The 20171-nt window shown below is 36.7% G+C and overlaps 1 protein-coding gene across 1 annotated transcript in view; it reads right to left on the minus strand.

Moving 5' to 3' along the window:
• Nucleotides 1–20171, minus strand: part of ERO1A (endoplasmic reticulum oxidoreductase 1 alpha) — a 43556-nt gene that overhangs the window by 14357 nt on the left and 9028 nt on the right. Inside the window, exons 2-7 of the mRNA XM_042943249.1 lie at nt 18576–18695; nt 17744–17827; nt 14402–14440; nt 6459–6535; nt 6279–6352; nt 1534–1654 (exon numbers count right to left, since the gene is read on the minus strand). Coding sequence (XP_042799183.1) covers nt 1534–1654; nt 6279–6352; nt 6459–6535; nt 14402–14440; nt 17744–17827; nt 18576–18695 — 515 coding nt within the window. The remainder of the gene's footprint in view (nt 1–1533; nt 1655–6278; nt 6353–6458; nt 6536–14401; nt 14441–17743; nt 17828–18575; nt 18696–20171) is intronic.

Genomic DNA, 20171 nt, shown 5'->3' on the forward strand with positions numbered 1-20171 from the left:
CATTTTAAAAAATACCCTTCAGGGGCACCTGGGTGGCTCAGGTGGTTAAGCGTTCAACTCTTGGTTTCAGCTCAGGTCATAATCTCACAGTTCATGGGTTCAAGCCCAGTGTTGGGCTCTGCACTGACAGTGTGGAGCCTGCCTGAGATTCTCTGTCTCCCCCTCTCTCTGCCCCTCCCTTGTTCACACTCTCTCTCAAAAATAAATAACCTTTAAAAAATAAACAAAGTAAGTTAAAATAAATAAAATTAAATAAATAAAAATTAATTAAATTAAATTAAATTAAAAATTAATTAAAATTAAATAAAAAATAAACCTTCAGGGGCACCTGGCTGGCTCAGTTGGTAGAGCATGTGACTCTTTTTAAAAAATACTTTCTTTGGGGCGCCTGGGTGGCTCAGTCGGTTGAGCGTCCGACTTCGGCTCAGGTCATGGTCTTGCGGTCCGTGAGTTTGAGCCCCGCGTCAGGCTCTGTGCTCACAGCTCAGAGCCTGGAACCTGTTTCAGATTCTGTGTCTCCCTCTCTCTCTGCCTCTCCCCTGTTCATGCTCTCTCTCTGTCTCAAAAATAAACGTTAAAAAAAAATTTTTTTTTTAAATAAAAAATACTTTCTTTTAGTTTATTTACTTTGAAAGAGACAGAGAGCACAGCAGGGGAGGGGCAGAGAGAAGGAGAGACAGAATCCCAAGCAGGCTCCACGATGTAATCACAGAGCCTCATGTGGGGCTTTAACTCACCAACCTTGAGATCATGACCTGAGCTGAGATCAAGAGTCAGACACTTAACTGACTGAGCCACCCAGGCGCCCTGAGAATGTGACTCTTGATCTTGGGGTTGTAAGTTCGAGCTTCTAGATGGGTAAGAGATTACTTAAAAATAAATCTATGAAAAAAAAAACCACCTTTAGAGTGAGTCAATATGTCAAACATCCCTAATAATAAACAAGGGAATTTAAATTAAACACATGGCAGAGATGAGTAAATTATGAAAACTCTCCACTTCAAAACTGGAGAAATTCAAGTCAAAAAAAGAAATAAACTGATACACAGTGAGTGTTCAAGTGTTACCCATTATAATTATTCTCTGAAATTAATTTAACTTCAACTTGAAAGCAGGTAAAATAGCTATAGCCACAAAAAGACGAATACAGAGTACCAAAAAGAGAATCAGTAATCTATTCTCTATTACTAACTACCTGATCTTGGGAAATGAAATAAACCTGGCTGGCTCTAGGTTATTTCATCTATAAAATGAGATTCTATAATCCACCGAAGGAACATGTATGAAATGTCCACAGTACTCCCATAAAAGTCTAACACTATTCTGTTTTTTAAAGAAGAAAAAAAATATTTGTTGAAAGTCATGTCCACATGTTTCTCCAGAGGGGAACTAGATTAATTAATAAGTATTTTCTATGTCCAAATATATCCTTTAACAAAGTGAATGTGATTTGCAATTTAGAGTCATTATGATTTTGTTTGTTTAGAGAAATCACTGTATCTTTCAGGATTTTCTAAATGAAATGACCCATACTTAAAACAGTTTTCTTCATAGATGACATTCCATATCTTCCAAGCATCTGGTCCTTTGTAACCCGTGTAGCGCTCAGGGTTAAGGAGCAAATCTACATATTCGGCATCAGGAGACTGTATATCTGTAAAATAAAATGTTTCATTAAGTCTTTTCCTTCAGTTACCTTAAAAAACTGGTATAATAGACTGTACTCCACTGATTCTAAGGCACTACAAATGTAACAGTGCATCCAGACTTTAAAAACAACCTTTTACAAGAGAGATGAGAGAAGGAACAAACAGCCACATTAAATGTACTCACTAGTTGCAAAAGCATCCTGCTTTTAAAAATGATGAAAAATAGGAATACGTGAATTTTAGAATTGAAGAAATATGGTAGTTCAATTCTCATAAGCTACCCAGGCAAAGAATATACTGTGTATTTCCACCCCCCCCCCCCATATTAACCACAAGCAATTCATCAGTAACTAAGGTAAATGAAGATTATGACTACCATACACTGCTTGTTGCCAAAAACTTCCTTCTTAACACGAGCACCATTGAGATCCACTACAAAGCTGTCCCAAAGGTATCATCCTAAACATGCAAAAAATTATAAGCAGGGTATTAGCATCAGCACTATTTATTAAAGGGAAAATCAGAAGCAAACTGAAACATCCAACAGAGCAGAGCCTGGGCTCTGGAGCCAGAGTGTGTGGGTTAGAATCCAGTCCCTACTCCTTATTCAGTGTGGAACTCAGGGCAAATTACATATATTCTAGGCATTGGTGTCGTCATTTATAAAATGGGGATGATATACACTACTGTGATTTAAGTTTCTATGTTTAGAGCTTAGAACAACAGTAAGAATATAAAACATATTAGCTAGTGGTATTATGACATATCTTAACAGACCATTATACAATCAACAAAATTGTTAAGTACAAAGACTATCTAATAAAATGAAAAGATAAGCAATTAGACACTAATGAAAAACATATAAAAATTGGTGGCAGGGACGCCTGGGTGGCTCAGTTGGTTAAGTGTCCTACTCTTGATTTCGGCTCAGATCATGACCTCATGGTTGTGACATCAAGCCCTGTGTTGGGCTCTGGGCTGAGTGTGGATCCTGCTTAAGATTCTCTCGGGGCGCCTGGGTGGCTCAGTCGGTTAAGCGTCCGACTTCGGCTCAGGTCATGATCTCGTGGTCCATGAGTTCAAGCCCCGCGTCAGGCTCTGTGCTGACCACTCAGAGCCTGGAGCCTGTTTCAGATTCTGTGTCTCCCTCTCTCTCTGACCCTCCCCCGTTCATGCTCTGTCTCTCTCTGTATCAAAAATAAATAAACGTTAAAAAAAAAAAATTAAAAAAAAAAAAAAGATTCTCTCTCCCTCTGCCTCTCCCCCACTCACGTGCACGCACAGGCTGTCTCTCTCTCTCTTAAAAAAATTGGTGGGATATTGGTTTCTCATATGTTCTCATATAAATTTGTATAATGTATTATAACTTTGAAAGCAAAAAATGGCCCTGGTTCTCCAGGGGCTTTGGGAAATTATTTAATATACATCAACACCTTATTCATTTATATTGTTTTATTTTTTTTGAGAGAGAGAGAGCAAGCGGCACAGGCAGAGAGAATCCTAAGCAGGCTGAGCCACCCAGGCATCCCCCCTTATTCATTTATAAGGTGTAACAATGTGAACGAATAATGAAGAAGTGGGCAAAAATGCCTCAAAGCAGCCAAAGTAGATGACAAAATCGGAGCACACAGGCGTATGCATGAAAGTTCATCAAGCTCTCAACAGACCTACTTCTTTTTAAAAACGCAATGACAGATGCGCCTGGGTGGCTCAGAAGGTTGAGAGCCCAACTCTTGATTTCGGCTTAGGTCACGATCCCAGGGTCATGGGATCAAGCCCCACATTGGGCTCCACGTAGAGAATGGAGCTTAAGATTCTCCCTCTGCCCCTCCCTCCTGTTCTCTCTCTCTCTCTCAAATAAAAAAATTTTTAAACAAAACACAATGACAAAAACAAAAATAAAACTAAGTTTGGTTAGTTTTATCCTAATTAACAGTACACTCGAGACATAAATTAGAGGAAATTTTGCTTCTAGAAGTAGCACAGTGACAACATCTAGAAATAACTGACACTTCATGCAGAAGTAGCAATTAACATAACTAGGAAAAGTAGAAATAAAAACTTAAAAACAAATTTGCATAGGGGCGTCTGGGTGGCTCAGTCAAGTTAAGCGTTCGACTCTTGATTTCAGCTCAGGTCATGATCTCATGATTCATGGGTTCAAGTCCCATATCAGGCTCTGCACTGATGATGGTGTGGAGCCTGCTTGAGATTCTCTCTCTCCCTCTCTCTCTGCCCTTCTCTCACTCACACTCACTCACGCTCTCTCTCTCTCTAACCAAGTAAACATTAAAAAAAATTTGCATGAACTCCTCTAGTTGAGGAACAGATTTTCTATTCATCTCAACTAATACTAAAAGTATTGCCACAGTATATATAGCAAATTATAATAAATTCATAAAAACTCTCATTTTTAAAATATACAAATAACGGCTCAGCATCTAGTACTTTAAGACAGAAAACTAATCACCAAGAAATTTATTAAATTTTTCATATTCTGCCTAATTAGACGTAAACATTAGGTGATTGGTAATTTTACTTACAGTAAATACTTCATCTTGCCTCATCTTTTTAATAAAAAATAATTGTTGCAATAACCATGTTTTGCCAGATGACAAAAGCTCAAATTTCTAATTAAAATGTGTAAAACACCTTTTGTCTTCTACCTACTATTTACATAATTTCTTCATTATAAAGCTATCCTTTTTTGTTTTAATATTGATCCTCCTTGAACAGAAGAAACAAATATAAATGGACAAGTGATTCATCCAAGATAACAGAAGTCCACGGATAACAAATGAATTATTGATTCTCAGTCCTTGCTACACAAATATAAGCATGTAGCCTCAAAACAATGGTAAACAAAGTTAAAGTATTACTGTTCGTTCTCTAGCACTGCAGGTCTAAAAAAATGTGCTGCATGTTATAAGCTTAATTTTATCTCACACGGTAACACTCAGGCCAAAGAATCTTTGTGAAAAAGACAGTAAAATTAGGGGGTTGAGAGAGTATTTTATCTCCCTAAGTTTACTAGTCTAAACCTTGGTGTAAGTCCACAACTCCTTATCCAACATCCCTGGGGTCAAATGTGTTTTGGAATTCAGAACTTTTCAGATTTTAGAAAAGTATTACAGTATATGCAACATATACTGAGTAGTATTACTCCAGCAGGGACCAGGGAGCAACTTTTAATCAAACACCAAAAATATTTCTGTAGTGCAACAGGTGAATATTCACACTAAATGAGTCTCTGCTAAACTTAGGGGGGAAATACTCATTTTTCAGAGCTTTCTGATTTTGAATTGTGAACACAGGATTATAAATATTATCTGACAGAACATGGTCATGTTTTACAGTAGGGGAAGCATACGTTTCTTTTTTTTTTTTTTTTTTTTTCTTCCAAAGTGAAACCACCAGGTTAAAAATAAGTACTTTCCCTTTGCCTTCCTCTTTTGGGGGGGAATTGCAGGATTCGGCTCTCACTTACAATTAAAATGATCTGTACCACTCTTTTTGCTAAGATTTTCAAAAGATCATTAATCTGCTTCAAAAGAGCGCCACTGAAGGATATCAAAATTCAGTCTGATTTGATTTTGTTTAGCCAATTAACAGGCTAACCATTCAACTTAGAAAAAGGAAGATACTAGGAATAGGAGAATAGGAGAATCCATAAATCTGATGAAAGGGTGCCAACAGGTGCTAGGGCTCCTGGATATGAACACGACCAGCACTCTGGCCCAGCTCCAGATGCCTCAGAGCAACTCATGGTTCATTCTTCTCTTTCCCAAAAGTAACGCACACCATCATTAAGGTAAATATGTAACAATCCAAGGCCAGTGCAACAAAAGCAGGTTTTTGCAATCTCTACATTTGAGCTATTTATGCCAAATGCCTGTGTATATTACAAAAATTACATATACATATTACTTAGATATGCACAACTGTAAGACTCAGGAGGTAATTTTTTTCCAGAAACGGAGGTGTTTTTTGCTTTTTTTTTTTTTTAACTTCGGTAAAACATGTATAACGTAAAACTTACATTTCAGCCGTGTTTAACAGTTGTGCAACCATCACCACCAACGGTTTCCAAACTTTTCTATGACCCCCAACAGAAATTCTATAACCATTACACAATAACACTCCGTTCTCCCCTGCTTCTAACCTCTGGTTACTCTATCAACTTGCCTAAATATTTTATGCAAATGGAATCATGATAGTTGTCCTTTTGTGTCTGGCTTATTGCATTTAGCATAGTATTTGCAAGGTTTATCCATGTTGCAACGCATATCAAACTTTTTTTCTTTAATGGCCAAATGATATTCCACTGTATATATTTATTATATCCTGTTTGTCCATTCATTAGTTGATGGATACATGGGTCGTTTCTACCTTTTGGCTGCTGTGGATAATGTTGCCATGAATATGGGCATACGAGTATCTGTTCCCCTGTCTTTAATCTTTTTCGATATATACTTAGGAGGTGAATTATTAGGTCATATGGTAATTTTGCCTTTCATTTTTTGAGGAACTGCCAAACTTTAGAAACTGAGTTCTAAAAACCATTTAAAAAGATTTTTCTTTCCTTAGGCACAATTTGAAACGAAATGCACACGATAAAAAGCGTTATACCATCAGCTTCACAGAAGCTGTCTGAGGAGTCATCATGCTTGGTCCACTGAAGCACAGCCTTCTGTGTTTCCTCGCTTCAAATGAAGAAAACAAGTAGTGTTATCATTTTTTTAAAATTAATATTTCACAAGAAAAAAATATAAAATACTAAAGCAAAAAAAAAAAAAAAAAAAATCAAACCTCAGCGATTCATCCACAGCTCCAAGCCGTTCAGCTTGCTCACATTCTTCAATGAGATTATTGGCTACCTCAGAATACTAAAAGGAAAAGGGGAATAGATGGATTACAACTTACTGCGTTTTTAAAACTTTCTCAAGTTCAAAGTTATTTAAGTTTCATTTATACCTAGCACCATTTCCGTGGCTTCAAAACTTAAAAAAAACAGGGGTGCCTGGGTGCCTCCGTCAGTTGAGCGACTGGCTCTTGATTTCAGCTCAGGTCATGATCCCAGGGTTGTGGGATTGAGCCCCATGTCGGGCTCTGTGGTGAACGTGGAGCCTGCTTGAGATTCTCGCCGCCCCCCCCCCCCCCCCCCGGCAACAATCTGTGATCTCTCTTAAAAAAAAAAAAACAAAAAAAACCCTGAAAAAAATTAAGCCCTCATTTCCCCTGAAGCTAAAAAAAATAAGTAAAAGGCTCTGCCTCTTGCTTTTGTTGATGAAAACATTTACTATAATGGTCACAAAATAAAGAATATAGTTCTGATAACTCATTACAAGCTGTTCATGAAGAAAATCTCTGAGGTAGACGGAACAATGGGCAAGGCATCAGGAGGCAACCTCCCACTGTTCTAATGGCTTAATTGCAAGCACCAGTTTTCTCATCCATAAATAAGTGGTTAGACCAGATGATGTGGGTGTAGGTCTGTCTCAACTCTAAATATGATTCTACATATGCCCTGGAGCCTACGTCTTATAAAAAGTATTCTTGTATCTTCAGGTGTTTAAAATACGTTCTGTAACAACCGCATTTCTTCTCAATATTTAAGTCACACACGCACACTCACACTCACTCACACACACACACATGCACACACACTATTCTGCTGGGAGTGTATGTGGCACAGGGAAAAGTGAATGTGGATCATAAGATTTCACAACACACTAGTCATCACCACCACAGAGATGAAAGGCATACTGGAAGAAGTCACAAATTCAATCAGCAAATATTTATTGGGTGCCTACTACACCCTTATTGCTTAGGATGACCATGCAAACGACTGCCCAGTCTATGATACTTCCAAGGATAAAAGGGAACCCTAAAATAACTGAAATGATACGTTTTTGAAATATTTATTTACTGAATAACGACTTTGTTTCTTTACATTCATTGATTTGTAAGACAGCTCAATTTGAAGACTTTTCAAAAATAAAATTCTTTTTATGCAATTAAGTATTAAGGGGTGAAGGGATATGTGTTCAATGTACTCTCGGATGGTTCAGAAAATAAGAATATGCATACAGAAAAAACAAGATAACACAAATGAGGCAAAATATTAAAAATTAGTGAATCTGTAAAGTACACAAAATGTCTTTTATTAATACTGCAAATTTTCTATAAGCCATTAATTAGCTTAAGATAAAAAGTTAAAAACACATAAAAAATGAACAGAGGCACCTATTTCAAGTAGGAATATGAATTTATCCAATTAAAAACAAAACAAGACTTTCTTTTTTTAAATTTTTCATGTTTTTTTGTTTGAGAGCGAGCACACACAAGTGGGCGAGTGGCAGAGAGAGAGGGGGACAGAGGATTTGAAGCAGCAGGGAGGGGGAGAGAGAGAGAGAGAATCCCAGGCGAGCTCTGTCCTGTCAGTGTGGAACCCAATCTGGGGCTCAATTTCACGGACCCCAAGATCACAACCTGAGCTGAAACCAAGAGTCAGACACTTAACAAACTAAGCCACCCAGGCACCCCAAAAACAAGAATTCGATCAATAAGAGACTCTTCCCTGGAGCACCTAGGTGGCTCAGTTGAGCATCGAACTTTAGGCTCAGGTCATGATCTCACGGTATGTGAGTTCAAGCCCTGTGTCAGGCTCTGTGCTGACAGCTCAGAGACTGGAGCCTGCTTCAGATTCTGTGTCTCCCTCTCTGCCCCTCTCTTGTTAATGCTCTGTCTCTCTCTCCAAAAATGAATTAACATTAAAAAAAATTTTTTTTAATGAACTTCCAAAAGTTCTGAGTCCATCAAAAAATTAGTCTTTTGGGGGCGCCTGGGTGGCGCAGTCGGTTAAGTGTCCGACTTCAGCCAGGTCACGATCTCGCGGTCCGTGAGTTCGAGCCCCGCGTCAGGCTCTGGGCTGATGGCTCGGAGCCTGGAGCCTGTTTCCGATTCTGTGTCTCCCTCTCTCTCTGCCCCTCCCCCGTTCATGCTCTGTCTCTCTCTGTCCCAAAAATAAATAAAAAACGTTGAAAAAAAAAAAAAAATTAGTCTTTTGAATTAAATGATTTTCTGTTTGAAACAGCTGATTATAGCATCATTTAACTATGTGCAAAGTTCTGCCATTGGAGCCAACACATTAATAGCTAGGACTTTATTTTTTTATGTGAACAAGAAAACATAGAATGAAAAATGAGCAAAATTGGGGTGCCTGGCTGGCTCAGTTGGTAGAACATGTGACTCTTGATCTTGGGGTTGTGGGTTCAAGCCCCATATTGGGTGTAGAAATTACTTAAAAATAAAATCTTTAAAGAAAAAAATGAGTGAAATTACTTTAGAATCTATGGTGAAAAAGTGCAGAATAGTGATTGCCCCTAAGGGAAAAAATAGAAATTGACTAGCACAGAGTACCAAGGAACTTTCTAGGTAATGGTAATGTTCTATATTATAATAGAAGCCTAAATTACACAGGTATATGCATTTAGAAAATGTACACTTAAAATTTGTGCATCTCACCATGTTAATTTTATAAAAATTAAAGCAAACATTAGACTCTAATGATATACTTCTAGTTGTGTGGTGTGTATATACATGTGTGTTATATACGTATATATATATATAGAGAGAGAGAGAGAGAGAGAGAGGTTGAGAGAGAGAGAGAGAGACGATGACATATTTAGGATAATGTGTACTGATGCTTGCAATTTACTTTGAAATGCATCTAAAAAATAAGATTTTTTTAATGGATAACTAGAAGGATAGACAGATACATATGTGAGAAACGTAAGTTTACAATAATGTTAATGATACAAATCCAGGTGATGGGTATGAGTGTTCACACGAAAATTCCTTCGGCTTTGCTGGATATATAAAAATTTTCACAGTAACATACCTATTAAAAATTTTAATTCAGAACAATAACTTAGTCTACATGAAAAACCACATATACCAGAATGATATGTAAATGCACCACTATAGCTGCACAAGTTATTATTTTTAGACATAAACGAGTAATTTACAACTAGTAATTTACAAAGTAGGTGCTTTGGCTTTGTCAGTAGATTTGTGTGTTCTGGTGTTTATGTGGTCACAGATATTTCTATGCCCCTTGCGGATGGTAAATGATGACCTTTTGTGTAAGTTATATATCCTCATCAACTGTGGTGAGAAATCGAAATTTAATACTTCTTCCTTAAGCATGTACTTCTTTATTTCTTTCTAGTTATTTCAGCTAAAAGGATTCATTGTAAAATTTTTGATTACTAAATAGTAAAATAATTATAAGCTGTCGATATGCACTTTACAAAAAAATATAAAACCACTATAGGAAGTGGAAGACTACTCTCTCTATGCAGGATTGCTCACCCACTATTTCCCGTATATATTTTAAATAAACCTGACCTATAATTTGCCAGGTTTCCCACTGACAAGTCAAATGGCAGCCTGGCAGCTTAGGATATATCAGGACACAGAACAATTGGCTGATAACTCCGAGAGACCAGCAGGACAGAATGTCGATGCTGTTCCCTCCACTTCCCAAGACTGTAAGGAGTTAGTTGCCCCCAGAATTGTGTCTGCCTGGAATTGTTTTATCAGCAGGTATTTTATCACCCTGTATACTGTCCTTGAAAAATCATTTATTTACATTTAGGGAAGGTCAGGAAAAGAGGTACAAATTATTATTGGTCAACTTGATATTAAAGTAAGAACTCTTTAGTGTACATACATCTCAGAGGAGACAACAAAGGAAACTAGAAATACAAAGTATTTGGTCAATTAAATTGATCTTAACTTATTTTAATTTTTTTTAATGTTTATTTCTGAAAGACAGAGAGAGACAGCATAAGCCGGGGAGGGGCAGAGAGGGAGACACAGAACATGAAGCAGGCTCCAGGCTCCGAGCTGTCAGCACAGAGCCTGACACAGGGCTCGAACCCACGAGCCATGAGATCATGACCTGAGCCGAAGTTGGACGCTTAACCAACTGAGCCACCCAGGCGCCCTCACCTTAACTTGTTTTAATGCAACTATTAATATTTTGTTTAAAAAGTTTAAAACTCAGGACAAATGATAAATCATTCAGGATGCTGGGGCACCTGGGTAGCTCAGTCAGTTAAGCATCTGACTTCGGCTCAGGTCATGAACTCACAGTTTGAGTTCAAGCTTCGCATGGGGCTCTCTGCTGTCAGCACAGAGCCTAGAGCCTGCTTCAGATCCTCTGTCTTCTTCTCTCTCTCTCTCTGCCCTGCCCCCACTCACGTTGTCTTTCTCTCTCTCCCTCCCTCTCTCAAAAATAAACATTTGAAAAACATCATACAGGATGCCAGAACAACAGGCATAAACCAGTCCTGCCTCAGGCAAACCTTGGTATATGGTCCCTTGATGTACTCTTGTTACTCTCTAAGTGCTTTGGATTTTACTCCAAGAGAGATGGAACACATGAGAGAATTTTAAACAGAGGAGAGATACTATCTGAATTCTTAAAAAAAAAAAAAAAAAAATCACTCTGGCTGCTGTCTTTAGAAGAGGCTATACAGATGCAAGGAGGGTAAAGTAGGCAGACCATTTAAGAGGTTACTACAATAATCCAGGCAAAAAATGATGGCATCTTTAAATACAGCAGTAGCAATAAAGATTGTTAAGATTCTGGATATATTTTAAAGCTTTGTAATCACAAATTGAATTTTTCCTACCAAAATAGGCCTTGAGACAATAATAACCCAGTAACATTTAGCACCCCTAGGAACCAGATTATAATCTCTAAACACCATTTCCCACTAAAAGAACCAGGACTATTTAGAAAAAACGTTAATAGAAAAAAGATTAACTCCAAGCTCAGAGTAAGAAAAATGCAAAATAAGCCTAGAAGATCTTTTCATAATAGAAAGCAAAAATTCTAGGGGCGCCTGGGGTGGCTCAATTGGTTAAGCAACCGATTCTTGATTTTGGCTCAGGTCATATCTCACTGTTCGTGAAATTTGGGCTCTAGTTTGGAGTCTGCTTGGGATTATCTCTCTCTCTCTCTCTCTCTCTCTCTCTCTCTGCCCCCACACCTGCCCTCTTTCCCTCTTTCTCTCTCTCTAAATAAATAAATAAACATTTAAAAAAGGGGAAAAAAAGTCTACTAAGACTACTGAGATCATCTCAAAGGCCATGGTCACTTACTTGAAGGAGCATCTAGTGACCAAAGATGGAAAAACTCAAGCATCAAAAGGAATAATAAAAAATGACTACAAAAGAGTCCAGTACATTAAATATGTCAAAACTCCGAAGTTCATAATAACACTTAAAAATAAAAATCTTATTGGTCATCTCTGGAGATGCTAGAGCACCAAACTCATAATTATTCTGAAAACTGGTAAGCAAAGGAAAAGAATAAAGCATTTATACTGTGTGCCCTGCATAAACTGTATTTCAGGGCATCCAAATAGTTGACAAGAAATGGTTTTATAGAATAAAAACAGATAAGAAGTATGGAAAGAATGATAAAAATATGTTTTCCATCATATGTGGAATTTGAGAAACTTAACAGAAGACCAAAGGGGAAGGGAAGGAAAAATAAGTTACAAATAGATAGGGAGGGAGGCAAACCATAAGAGACTCTTAAATACAGAAAACAAACTGAGAGTTAATGGGGGTGGGGGTTTGGGGGGGCAGGGAAAATGAGTGATGGGCATCGAGGAGGGCACTTGCTGGGATGAACAGTGGGTGTGGTATGTAAGTAATGAATCACAAGAATCTACTCCCGAAGCCAAGACTACACTCTATACACTATATGTTAGCTGTCTTGACATAATTAGAATATCAGCATTTTCAAACCCCTAATGAAAGAATGCAACAAGTAATAATCATCAAAGCGGCTAATAAAACTTTCAGGTAAAAAGCTAGTGGGTAACTTTATAACAGATACATAATGAGCCCAATGATAGATCTTAACATCATAAGAAAAGAAAACCAGACATTATGTGTCTTCTGATATGATGTAATAGTAAGTACACAGCAACTCCAATCAATATATATCAGAAAATGAATCTGAAAAGCCTTAATACCAAAAAAGAGGGAGAGGGAATGGACATGGATTGAAAGACATTTAAGAGACAGAAACATACAAGTAGTACCAGAAAATAAGGAAGTGCTAAAAAAAGAGAAAAACCACAATGATGGGAGTATGTTAAAGGGACACAGGAACAACTGAAACAACTCCCAATAGCCGGAATAGAATGATTTGAACAGTAAAATAAAGTCATACCTGATTATAATCCAAAGTATAAAATAAACATCTCTTGATATAAATAAATGATTGAAAAAATAAGTAAATGGAGGGAGATATAAATCTCCCATACTGAAAAATTCCAATTTATATCCTTAAGAAGATAGAGCCCTCCTGAAGTATGGGCTGTACACAGTGAGCTCCCTCCAAAGAATGCAGTGTGGAAAGGGTGGAAAGTAGTAAATCTACAGTGGAGAAAACCTGACAAAAATTATGTCAGTCAGGTGATCAAGGTTAACATTAACAGTAATAAGTCATGTTGATACTATGTACCTTTGATGCGATGTGATGAAAATGGCACTTTAACTCTGTAGTCTTCCTCCCCAAAACACATAACCCCAGTGTAATCATGACAAAAACATCAGACAAATCCCAATTTATGGACATTCTACAAAATACCTGGTAAGTATTTCTCTAAACACCTTATCAAAAACAAGGGAAGTTTGAGAACCTGTCACAGCTAAGAGAAGCCTAAGGAAACATGACTATTAAATATAATGTGGTATCCTAGATGGGATCCTGGACAGAAAAAGGACATTAGGTAGAAATCTGAACAAAGTATGGACTTGAGTGATATCAATATTGATTCATTAATTATAACAAATGGATCATAATAATGTGAGATGTTAATTATAGATGAAACTAGAATGGGGTATATGGGAACTATATTATCATCACAATTTTTCTGTAAATCTAAAAGTATTATAAAATCAATACTTTTATTTATAAAGGTAAAAATACTTTTAAAATCAATACTATTTAAAAAAGAGACTGGGAGGTGCCTGGGTGGCTCAGTCAGTTAAGTGTCTGACTCTTGATTTCGGCTCAGGTCATGATCACAGGGTCGTAGGATCAAGCCTCACATTGGGCTCCACACTGAGCACGGAGCCTGCTTGGGATTCTCTCTCTCCCTCTCTCTCTGCTCCTCCCAGCTCGCACTCACTCTCTCTCTCTCAAAATAAATAATTTTTTTTTTTTTTTAATTTATAAAAAAACAAAAGAGAGAGAAAGAGACCTAAGAGACACAGGAACCAAACACAATGTGTGAAATACGTTTGAATCCTGTTTCAAACAAACAAATTATTATGAAATGGAGAAATCTGAACCCTGACAGTGGTTATATTTTTTTAAGTATTTTTTTATCTTAAAAATATCTATGAAACTTTTGTAAACAGAGCGATTTTTCTGTGAATGGCTTTAAAAATAATTGGGAAAATGGAGTGCAAGGTACAGATGAAACAAGATTGGCCATACACTAACTGCTGAAGCTCTTTATTTATCTCTCATGTTTTCTATAATAAAAAGCTGAACAAAAGAAAAAATAAGGAATTAGAGCCATTGAGTATAAATGACTCCTAATGGGTTTTACTGTGAAGGACAACAGAGAAGTAGGGTCATGCCTGGCAGGAGAAATGAGTTTTATGAGTTTTTTGTTAAGATACTAGACACATTAGTAAGTGTATGTACATACCTTGTAGCTTGCCGATTTAATTCCATCAGGAACTTCATCCTGAAAAAGAAAAAAAAAATGCTTTTGTATGACATTTAGTCTATCTTCTGAAAAAAAATTTAAGTTTCTATGATTTATGAGATTATTTTTATTTATTTATTTAAGTTTACCTTATTTATTTATTTAAAGTAATCTCTACACCTAATGTGGGGCTTGAACTCATGACGCCAGGATCAAGAGTTGCATGCCCTTCCAACTGAGCCAACCAGGTGCTGCTTTGAGATTATTTTTATTTTTATTTTTATTTATTTATTTATTTTTAATATATGAAATTTATTGTCAAATTGGTTTCCATACAACACCCAGTGCTCATCCCAAAAGATGCCCTCTTCAATGCCCATCACCTTCCCTCCTTCCCACCCCCCCATCAACCCTCAGTTGGTTCTCAGTTTTTAACAGTCTCTTATGCTTTGGCTCTCTCCCACTCTAACCTCTTTTTTTTTTTTTTTCCTTCCCCTCCCCCATGGGTTTCTGTTAAGTTTCTCAGGATCCACATAAGAGTGAAAACACATGGCATCTGTCTTTCTCTGTATGGCTTATTTCACTTAGCATAACACTCTCCAGTTCCATCCACGTTGCTACAAAGGGCCATGTTTCATTCTTTCTCATTGCCATGTAGTACTCCATTGTGTATATAAACCACAATTTCTTTATCCATTCATCAGTTGATGGACATTTAGGCTTTTTCCATGCATAGGGGCACTTGTACCCCAATGTTTGAGATTATTTTTAAACAGAATTGTTTAGGAGGCGTCTGAGCGGCACAGTTGGTTAAGCGTCTGACCCTTGATTTCAGCTCAGGTGACCTGAGCTGAAATCAAGGGTCAGACGCTTAACCGGTTGAGCCCTGTGTTGGGCTCTGCTCTGAGTGCAGACCCTGCTTGAGATTTTCTCCCTTTGCCCCCTCCACTTGTGCACTCTCTTGCGCTCTCAAAAAATAAAGATGAAAAATAAAATAAAATAAAATAATAAAGTGTTTTTAAAAATTGCTTTAAAAAAGATTCAAATTTTCAGTAACTGTAAAACCAGTTGCTTTTTCTGACCAATGTTAATATAGCCCATTTAATGTGTAAGTGCAATTAAATGCCTTTATTAAGTGTCTACCATATTTTGAGCATGCTTAATAAGCCATATAAATAAGTTATTGGTAAACTTGAATTTCCCCAACTAATGTTTCCTATTACTAAATATAAATACTAGAACTTTGGGAAATAAAACAAAACATTTAAATTGACAATATCACTTTAATGATATTATCGTAACAGAAATGGTTTCACAAGTTAATCCATCCATTTTCAAAAACTTTTGTCTGAGAATATACTAAAAACATGATTCTTAATTATTTAACGATAAAAGACCCATAAATAATATTTTACATTTGCTTTAATTCCATATGCCAGATAGGTTATATAGCAATATTTTATTTGCACATATAAAAATAAACCACTCAAAAATATAGCATCACTTCACACCCATTAGGATGGCTATTATCCAGAAAATAGAAAATGGCAAGTATTAGTGAGGATATGGAGAAATTGGAAGCCTTGTACATTGCTGGTGGGATGTAAAATGGTACAGCCACTGTGGCAGAAGGCATGGTGTTCCTCAAAAAATTAAACACAGATTTACTAAATGATCCAGCAATTCTAATCTTGGGTGCATCCCCAAAAGAACTGAAATTAGGAATGCAAACATAGTCAGTCAAAGACAAATATCATATGACTTCACTCATATGAGGACTTTAAGACACAGAACAGTTGAACACAAGAGAAGGGAAGCAAAAATAATACAAAGACAGGGAGGGGGGCAAAACATAAGAGACTCTTAAACATGGAGAACAAACAGAGGGTTACTGGAGGGATTGTGGGAGGGGGGATGGGCTAAATGGGTAAGAGGCATTAAGGAATCTACTCCTGAAATCATTGTTGCACTATATGCCAACTAATTTGGATGTAAATTAAAAAATTAAAATAAAATAAAATAAATAAAATGAGCTGCAGAGTATTTCAAATAAATAAATAAATAAATAAATAAATAAATAAATAAATAAATAAATAAAGTTATTCAAGAAAGAAAAAAAAAAAAAGGAATGCAAACAGATACTTGTGCACCCATATCCCAAACAGCATTATGCACAATAGCCAAAAGACAGGAATAACCCAAAAGTGAATCAAGAGAACGGATAAATGAAATGCAAATGCATAACAATGCAATATTATTCAGCCTTAAAAAGGAATAAAATTCAAATACCATGTATAACATGGTACTATGGATAAAACTTGAAAACATTAGGTTAAGTGAAACAAGCCAGACACAAAAGGACACACTGTGTAATAATTCTCCTTATCTGAGGTACCTAGAATAGTCAAATTCATAAAGAAAGAAAGTAGAATAGTGTCTGCCGGGGGCTAGAGGGACGGGGGAATAGGGAGTCATTGTTCAGTGAACACGCAGTTTCAGTTTGTGAGGATGAAAAGGATGTGCACGTGGATGGTGGTGACGGTTGCACAACAGTGGGAATGTACTTAATGCCACTGAACCGTGCACTTAAAATGGTTAAAATGGTAAATTTTATGTTATGTATATTTTATCACAATAAAAAAATAGAAATATATGCTTTTAAAATGAAAAAAAAAAAAAAAGGCTTCATGGAAAGTGTAAAATTCTCTGCTTCCAGAGTAGAACACTTCAAATTTTAATGCTCTGAGAATTCCTTTTTTTTTTTTTTAAGTTTATTTATTTTGAGAGAGAGAGAGCCCACATGAACAGGGAAGAGGGAGAAAGAATCCCCAAACAGGCTCCATGCCCATCAGTGTGGGGCACAATGTGGGGCTTGATCCCACAAACCATGAGATCATGACTTGGGCCACAATCAAGAGTCAGAGGCTTAACCGACTAAGCCACCCAAGCACCCCTAATACACTGAGAATTCTTAAGCAACACCAGGTGTTTTGTTCATCCACTCCCCACCCAAGGAAAACAAAACACCATGAAGAAAGGAGGGAGTTTGTTTACCTGCCAATTAATTTCATTCTGTTATACTATAAACACACCTTTGGGTAAGATGTAAGAAGAAAAACAAACATCCTATTAATCTCACCAGTAAGTCACAGGATTATTACGAAAGAATAATTCAAAATAGGTTTTATATTGGTAAGTTGAGGTTTTTTAATATGTAAATATTAAACATTATATTTAACCTAAGGATTAAAAAGTTATTTTAGTTGTATTGCCCCCTTTTTAAAACATTGCAGTTATTTGCAAAAAGGTGTAACAGTTGTCACATGTATACTTGGTTCTTACCGACTGACACGGTTTGACAGCACAGTCTCTCCGACCACACTGGTTGATATCGTTCCAGAAAGGACACGGCCTCTTCAGGTTTACCTATAGGATAATAACAGAAAAAGTTACAAGAGTAAGAATCTTGAGATTATTATTCAACAGGTGTTGAATTATGATGTGATAACCTGGTCATGCTATCAGCTGCAATTATTCTTTTTCTTCGCTTACAGGTTGCCAAGTTCCAGTGATTGTATCAATGTGTAACTTGTGTTAAGTAAACTGGTAGACTTGGTTAGAAACACACAGACTGGTACTAAACAGATCCTGAAGATGGGAACTAGGAGCCAAAGTAGCTCATATCATCACTGCTCAGCTAATACTTTTTTTAAGCCAGTAACAGGCAACTGTTGAACTCAGACGATAACTACATATTCCAATGATCAGATATTTTAAGCCCTTTAAGTAGATATCTCAAGATAAAATATCAACAGTGACTAGTTAAAATAATACAGGTCAGAACAAAGTCACGCTTCTCAAAAAAATGTAGTTATTTTAATTAACTGGAGTCAAGCCAGTATTTTGGGAAAGTATGCATTGGCAATTTTGGTAACAGTATAATAGTTTCTCTTCTGAGTTCAAGTTAACCAACAAGTTTCTAACTCCAGAGTGCAAAACTCAGTTGTTGAAATTGAAAGTACCCAATGGATGGTTTCAGAACCACACTGTTCACTCTTGTGAACTGAATTTTAAATAATGGCCACAATTTTGAAGTTCAGGAATTCCTAAGAAAATACAATTATCCATTTAAACTTTAAGTATTCTTATACAAAAAAATTAAAAACAAAAATACCTTGTAATATCTAAAGTAGTCGCTTTCAAGAAGTTTTTGTAGTCTTGGGAAAAGCCTGTAGTTATTAAATCTATCAATGGTTTCAACATCACAGGTACAATCATCCAAGTAACCACTAACCTGTTACAAAGAAAATAAAACAATACATCAAAATACCTTAGTTGCAACAGGGTTCTTTTTCCTGACAAGGTTAGGACTCAAGCAACTCTTATCTTCCCTCCTCATGATTTTCTGAGATGAGACATGACAGTAATCTAACAATGCGATTGCTCTTGCTATACACCTACAAGAATGTGGTGCATACCTTTTGGAGGGTACACTGAGCTCATCACACACCCATGCACACACACACATAGGCAGAGTTGGTCCCCTGCAGCCACTTTGTAACCCTGCCCCAGACCTGACCAGGGGTCAGTATCTAACCCAAACCATGTCTTGGTCCCTGCTCCAGGAATCTGGACTTGAGAATAAGAAGAGATCTCTCTCCCTGCAGCTTGACCACTAAAGCAAATAAACTCAGACCATATTCCATCATGTGAACTGAGCAGCACATGAGCCAGTCAGCAAAAGAGAGGAAAGATTTTTAAAGATACACAGTGAAGCAGAGACAGGAAACAGAAAATATCTGATACATGGATTCCCTGGGGTTTTCCAGCTCCTACTTCCACCCAACTTCCTTGAAGCTCAGTTGCATTCCTATCCTTGGCCTTCCTGAGACTCCCATATTCCCAGGATTCAACTGTCTCTGTATTCCCTATTAAGTTTCCTACAGGATGTATAGGTAGGGGACATGCTTGGTGAACGTATAAAAAGAAGTGATACTGAATTTATAAGATAAACAATAATTCATTATAAGGATTTACCAACTCTCAAATACTAGTCCATGACAGTTTATTTGTCCAGGTTTGAAATGGTGCTTAGAAATCACTTATCATTAGCAGCACAGAGATAGCAAATTGACCACTAAGCCAATTCTGATCTTCAAATGCTTAAAACTAATATCTTAATGGTAATTACGATCAGACAATGTTATCAGAAGTGAAACTAAGGGCATTATGCTAAGTGAAATTAGTCAGTCAGAGAAAGACAAATATCATATGACTGTACTCATATGAGGACTTTAAGATACAAAACAGATCAACAGAAGGGAAGGGAAGCAAAAATAATATAAAAACAGGGAGGGAGACAAAAATAAGAGACTCTTAAATATAGAGAACAAACAGGGTGTTGCTGGAGGGGTTGTGGGAGGGGGGATGGGCTAAATGGGTAAGGGGCTTAAGGAATCTACTCCTGAAATCATTGTTGCACCATGTGCTAACTTGGATGTAAATTATAAAAAATAAATAAGTTATAGAAAGTAAAAATTAAAAAAAAAGTGAAGCTAAAAGTCTTAGACGTTTGTTTGGCGCTGTGCAAACATCTAACAGAATTAATTTAACATTGCTAACATTGTAACATTGTAAGTAACAAATATATCATGATTTAAGAACAGTAACTAGATTTTTTTTTTTTTTTTAATATAGAGCATGCTGTAGAAAAGAGATCCTTATCATACTTTGGTCTGCATACTTGCTTTACAAACTACTTTCGATTATA

This window comes from Panthera leo, chromosome B3 (assembly GCF_018350215.1).
Source record: "Panthera leo isolate Ple1 chromosome B3, P.leo_Ple1_pat1.1, whole genome shotgun sequence".
NCBI classification, from domain to species: domain Eukaryota; kingdom Metazoa; phylum Chordata; class Mammalia; order Carnivora; family Felidae; genus Panthera; species Panthera leo.